We start from the raw sequence: 6,000 nt of genomic DNA on the forward strand, positions 1-6,000 counted from the left end.
GGAATTTTGAGAGCAGATGTACGCATCACTCTGCAAAGGGATGCTTGGTGGTGTGGTTGTACATAGACAACCATGCTAACAGGAGGTGCGGGGAAAGTAAGAACTATACACAAAAAGCAGTTCTAAAGCAATGCGTTTTCAATCTACTGTAGATTTTAAAGTGCATAGCTCCAGTAGCTTCGTAATATCAGAAGGAAGAGCATTCCAGACGGCAGCATGAGCGCATCTGAAAGCGCCGCGCGATGGCGGTGATCGTCTTTGTTTCATGGCCAGCCAGAAGGCGACAAGTATACTTGGGGACGGACGATTGTGCGCACATCTGTAATGCGCTTGCACTCACTTTGCACATTCTCTGTAACGCCACACAAAACCTGATGCAAAAAAAAGTGCGTCGTCTCCTTTTTTTTCCTCCATCATATTTTATTTGCACACTTTAAAAAAAAACACATCGGCTGCAATTATCTTTCTATTTTGAGCGCTGCTGTTTTTTTACCCATCGCATTTGCCAGTTTTACTGACGTCGTCTTGCCAACACACACGGTGCTGCACCAGCAGGGACCGTGCATATTGCGTGTCGATGTTACAGTTCTCCCATTTCCTCTTGCACATCTACAATTGTAACCTAATTATAACCCAATCAGCACCGTTGCCCATGAGCAGCCGTTATTTATACGCTCTTGGTGGGAATGTCTCCTGCGATGTTTTCTCTTTAATGCTGTTGTAATTCGTGATCACACATCATAATCAGCGACGGTAACATTCATGTTATCACGCTGTTCATCATGACATTCATCATCATCATCATCGCATCGATTATTATGGTCTAACATGATTCATTCACCTTGTATTTCTACTGGGGGATAACAACCTCAACTTGGTTGTGCAATGCCTATGATACCTTTCAGCTAATTTTTATCTTAGAATTATAAAAATGGATCAGTATTAAATGTCTCCTTCATATATCTGTCTCTCCGCATGAGAATACGAGTCTTTTACGCAACCTCAATGGGTCCAACAACCTTCATAGAGTGCATTATTTCGGCAGCATTTATATATTTTTTATTTATAATTTCCTGTTGAAGGCTATACTTTCTCACCCATATAACAATTAAACCTCAGTATAACTACTTTGATAATCAAATAATAAAAGATCAGGATTTATATTTTTTACGAAATTGTAAAACAACATTACTAATAGTTGAAGATAAACGATAATTATTAATTTGTCACGTCCATGGTAACTCAGGAAAAATGAGATCATGATTAGAATGTATGAATAGCCTCTTAAATTGTATGTACATCTAAAGAATTAATTGAAGGTGGACTTGAATGAAAATGGTCAAATTAAGAGGTGAGTGGGAGCAGGTTGAAGTGCCTTTTGGAGAATTGAATTTAAAAATGAAACGCAATACTGTACACCAGTGCTCTTTGGTTCTTTCGGTTAAGTCACGTAGGCATAAAATATATCACGACGTTTCGATCGCAACACAAGCGGTCGTCCTCAGGCGGAAAAAATAGAATCCAGCAGTGGAACTGCTGAACTATATGAAATGGTGAAAATGCAAGTCGGCTTGGGCAGGACGCACATCGCTCCAAAATATCACTGACGGTTAAGACCGGCGATGGAGTGGCAGCCCGAGGAGGTAGAGAGAGAGAGAGTATGCCTATAGCGCCACAGCCACCGCGGAGGTAGAACGATGCGATCAGGCAATGTGCAGAAGCGAGATGGATTAACGGCATCGCAAGACCGCGAGAGATGGCAACGAAGATTGTGGCTGATGATCATGAGTTGCGTTGAGACGTTAGGCATGATAGATCTGGTGGAGAATATTTAGTTTTATTATGTGGCGATATCTCAATTACCTATAATGGAGGAAAATTGTCAATGCGTTCTGGCATTTTATCAAGATGTACGCGGCCTTTTGTGTATCTGCCCACAGAGCAGTGCAATCAAAAAAGGGCTTAATTGTTTGTGTTATTGTTCGTTGGAAAAATGGCCTTTTTTACTCAACAATCAATCAGAAACCTACCATTTGCCACATCAGCCACCGATTTACATTCTAAAAATATTACTAGCAATGATTTAGTGTTCAAGGCCACCATAGGCGTGCGAGCAAATACACACTGATGATGATTATCCTCAAGCGAAAGCAAAGCCCGAAATTACGAGGCATTGGTGTTAATTCTCTACAATAGTACGTAAACACACTCCTCTACACTCGAGTGCCACGATTACCCTTGACCACGTGTGGATGGGAAAGGCGTTGGGCATCTCATCGTGGTGTGTATGGATGCAAGGGTCAAGGAGAACAGTTAAGGGGAAGAGCACAGGGTCCGTTCTGTGGCGCAGAGTCGAGCCACAGTTGCTTCTCAGTTAGGATCCTAATTCGGCCGATGGGAGTGACCAGTGGCGGCTCCTGCAAAATCTCTCAGGGGGGGCAAATGTCTGGATGATTGATAAGGATAAGGTCCACCCATGCAATGGATAAATTAACAGCTTAAGCATGTAAAGGCAACTTCACTTCTTTAATATTAATGAAAAATAAAGTGACTCTTACAATACATCTTGTTTGTTTCTATACTCACTATTAAAACAATCCACTCAAGTTTATTTTATTAAAGATTCCACTAGGTAGCCACAAATTATATTGTTGGATGAAACGTGCTTACGTATGATGACGTAAGCACGTATGATGACGTAAGCACGTTAGGGCGAGCCCTCTCGGAAGCCATAGAGAATGCATTGCAGCACCCCCGTTCGAAAAAAAGCATCTTTGAATGTAAGTCCTATGGGGACCACTCGGGGCGATAGTCAGCTGAAGGGAAATCGCCCAAAAAGAGGCGGTACTCCACAGAACGTGACATGACGCTGATTGGACTATATCCAGAGGCTGCAGTGACGGCTAGCATGACTCTGTGGTTGAATGACATTGGTGGTGCGTCGCCCAATCGCCCTAATGAAGAAACCGCCCCTGGGAGTGACTCTGTCTCTGTGACTCAGAGACTAACGTGGCCATCTCGAGGGGGGAGAGCATAGGAGAGGCAAGCGAGGGGGAGCCGTATGTTGGTATGTTGAACTTATTTCGCATCATACGTAGCCAAACGTGCTAATCGGAGATGTGGGGAAAGAACAACAAATTCAACATTAAAAGCAGTTCTAAGGAAATGATGTTGTAGTCTAGATTTAAAAGTGCATAGCTCCAGTGGCTTCCTAGCATCGAAAACGAAGAGTGTTCCAGGCGGTCGCAGAAGTGCGTGTGAAAGCGCGCGACGCAGCGACCATCTTTGTTCGAACTTATTTTGCACTGCACGTAGCTAATCGTGCTAATCGGAGGATAAAAATATTGGACGAGTGGTACGAATCATCGCTCCGTCCTGGCAGTGAAATGCAAATTGGCAAATCTAAACGCACTCAGTGGCTTTGGGGCAACGTGAGGATCACGAGCGGAATGCTCGCGGCGTTTTGTGACGGGGCGCGCTCGTAAGTGGGTCCTGGCGTGGGTCATCGCGGGCTCGGGGCTTCGCCTCCCGAGTTGTGCCTCGCCCCCTCTCTACCTGGGAGCAGTCCCTCCTCTGTGCGTGAGCGAGGGGAGAAGGGGGAGTGCAGTCTCCCGTGGCGCAGTAGCGCCTCCGACACGAGCCGTTGCAGCGCGACCGAGTAACCAACGCCGTCAGGAATTATCGGCAAAATTGGGAGACGTGACATTTAAAACAAAATTAAATGTACTTAGATTTTTTTTTTACTATTTATAACCCTTTTAGGTCGACGAGTGAAAGTACGCTACTCAGCGTCACACATGCGTCTAGAGCAAAGTATCAATTTCATCAACATTCACCAAATGCACCAATGTCCCCAAATGCCCCAGTGCAATGCAATTAACGCATAGACCAGCTCCACTCAATCCAATATTGAGCACAATTTGTGTGCAACTCTGCACCAACGCATGAGTATTTTTTTACTTATCGTCCATAATTAGAAACATATTACTCCTCATAATTTACAATTGTTAATTTGACAAAGTTATTAATTTTTTTCCTTTCTAATGACAGCATACTTTATATCGACTACATTGAACATGATTGGTATTGACGATGATTGGTTTAAATAACAAAAAATTGCGAGCCAACAATAGCCAGGAATATTATTTGTTTTGAGATGTACAATATTTTTCAGATTAAGATTAAGTTTTTAAGGTTCTTGTATGGATTTTAGTGTCGGTTAAATATTTGGATAACCTTATGAACTGTTACAGGCATGAGCGTGTGTTGGTGTTTTACTGGCTGTGCTTCGATCCACATGTGTTTGGGTATCACATCGGATTAAGCCCCTGCATCTTATCTCACATTCTGTAAATTGAAGAGGTTGAAATTGTTTTCCATCCATAAGTGGATTATAGTTGAAGCACATGGCTGTTTTTTTTTACATCTGATTCGCACTTTCAACCGTAATTGTATCCATTCCACATCCTTTAAAATTACCACAAACATGTCATTCCTTGAACTTGACTTAAGCCGATGCTATTTTTGGACTCTATTGGACTACTGTAATTCAATTCAGTGAGGGCGGTGATTCACACCCAGCGCACTACACTCCGTCCTGATTGGTTGATTGCATTTTGCACCACTGGCTTCACTGAGTGCAGAATATGGGCACCAGGCCTAATGATGTCAGGCGATTGAATTAATTAAAATGAATAATGTCACTTCCTCCAGCCACTGCAGTGATATTTGCAAGACCGAGTGAGTAGATGTAAATAAGTTAACATTGATTGTGTGAGGTTTTTGCAAGAACCTTTAAGGTGAGTCCAATACGGTTCAATTTGATCACTTCTGTCTACTCTGAGGTTTTTGCAATTTTCATCAATTCAGTAGACCTCTTCAAACATATAGCAGTACTCGAGTTTATGGGGTTCATGGGGTGGATTTGAACCCGTTATTTTTGATCCAGTTATTAAACAAATCCAATTGGATGGAAGCATGGCTATTTGTGCGCCGTAAAATATAGTTTTTGAATCTTGAAATTGCAGGCAGTATTTCAAAGACTTACATGAGTATATAAATGTGTGAAGATTTTGGTTTACATCGTGCAATAACTTCATTTTTATGAACATTATCATTTTACTTTGCAGGGCTTAAAGTTCAAGAAGAAGAAAAACAACCCTGTGTTGATTGGCAGAAGACTGGAGTCAATGTTTATAACTGGTGTCTGGTAGTCCTTAAGCAATTGAGCATTAGCCCAGTAGGTTGTATCTTATGTTTCCTGTACGAATTACAATTTAATATTTTTAATTATCCTTTTGAAAAAGCAACTGGATTATGCTGCATTTGTAAGAAAGCATTTTAAAAACGCTGCTTAATAAAACATGATCACACAATCTGTGGCTTTGTGCATTTATAAACCAAAAAAGTGCATTACGTCTTTTAAATACTGTCTTTGTCTGACTTTTTGATGAGGAGGTTCATTCACACATCAACTTTATTGTCATCAGCATGTTAATCTCTTATCTGCAGATAAACGTGGATATCATGCAGGTTCATCATGCTACAACCGTGCAATATTGTATCACGTGGCTGCAGAGACATCAACAACTGCAGCAAAGTCAAAAACATCATTCAAACATTGCCATTTTCATAATTTCCTTTAACTTTACTGTCATCTTTATTTACAATAATTGGCGATAATCTCCACCTTAATCATGTTGCTCCATCATTCACCGCTAACATCACCGTCACCCCCTTCATACGGAAGCTCTGCTGTCATCACTGCTTAAGTCGAGGTTCCATCATCCCACTACCGTCCCTGTTTGCCGTGGACAACATGAAAAATCTAGTGAGCCATTACTCTTGTCCTTTGAGATTGTGAATAAACAGGAAGAGTGAATCCACTAAGAAGGGGAAGAATTGTTAGGCCTGGATAGTGCTTGGGTTGGGTTGCCCACGATATGTAAAACAGGTGCTGTGGGCTGCTGTGTGGCTACTCTGGCAACAAAGGAGAGTGTA

At 41.9% G+C, this 6,000-nt stretch overlaps 1 protein-coding gene across 1 annotated transcript in view; it reads left to right on the forward strand.

The window, feature by feature from the left end:
• The window catches only part of LOC133350366 (troponin I, slow skeletal muscle-like), a 64,279-nt gene extending 58,904 nt beyond the window's left edge, over positions 1–5,375 (forward strand). The window contains exon 6 of the mRNA XM_061564672.1: positions 5,130–5,375. Coding sequence (XP_061420656.1) covers positions 5,130–5,136 — 7 coding nt within the window. The 3' untranslated portion in view covers positions 5,137–5,375. The remainder of the gene's footprint in view (positions 1–5,129) is intronic.
• The last annotated feature ends 625 nt before the right edge of the window (positions 5,376–6,000 follow it).

This window comes from Lethenteron reissneri, chromosome 33 (assembly GCF_015708825.2).
Source record: "Lethenteron reissneri isolate LAM-NWPU_2019-01 chromosome 33, ASM1570882v1, whole genome shotgun sequence".
Lineage (NCBI taxonomy): Eukaryota > Metazoa > Chordata > Hyperoartia > Petromyzontiformes > Petromyzontidae > Lethenteron > Lethenteron reissneri.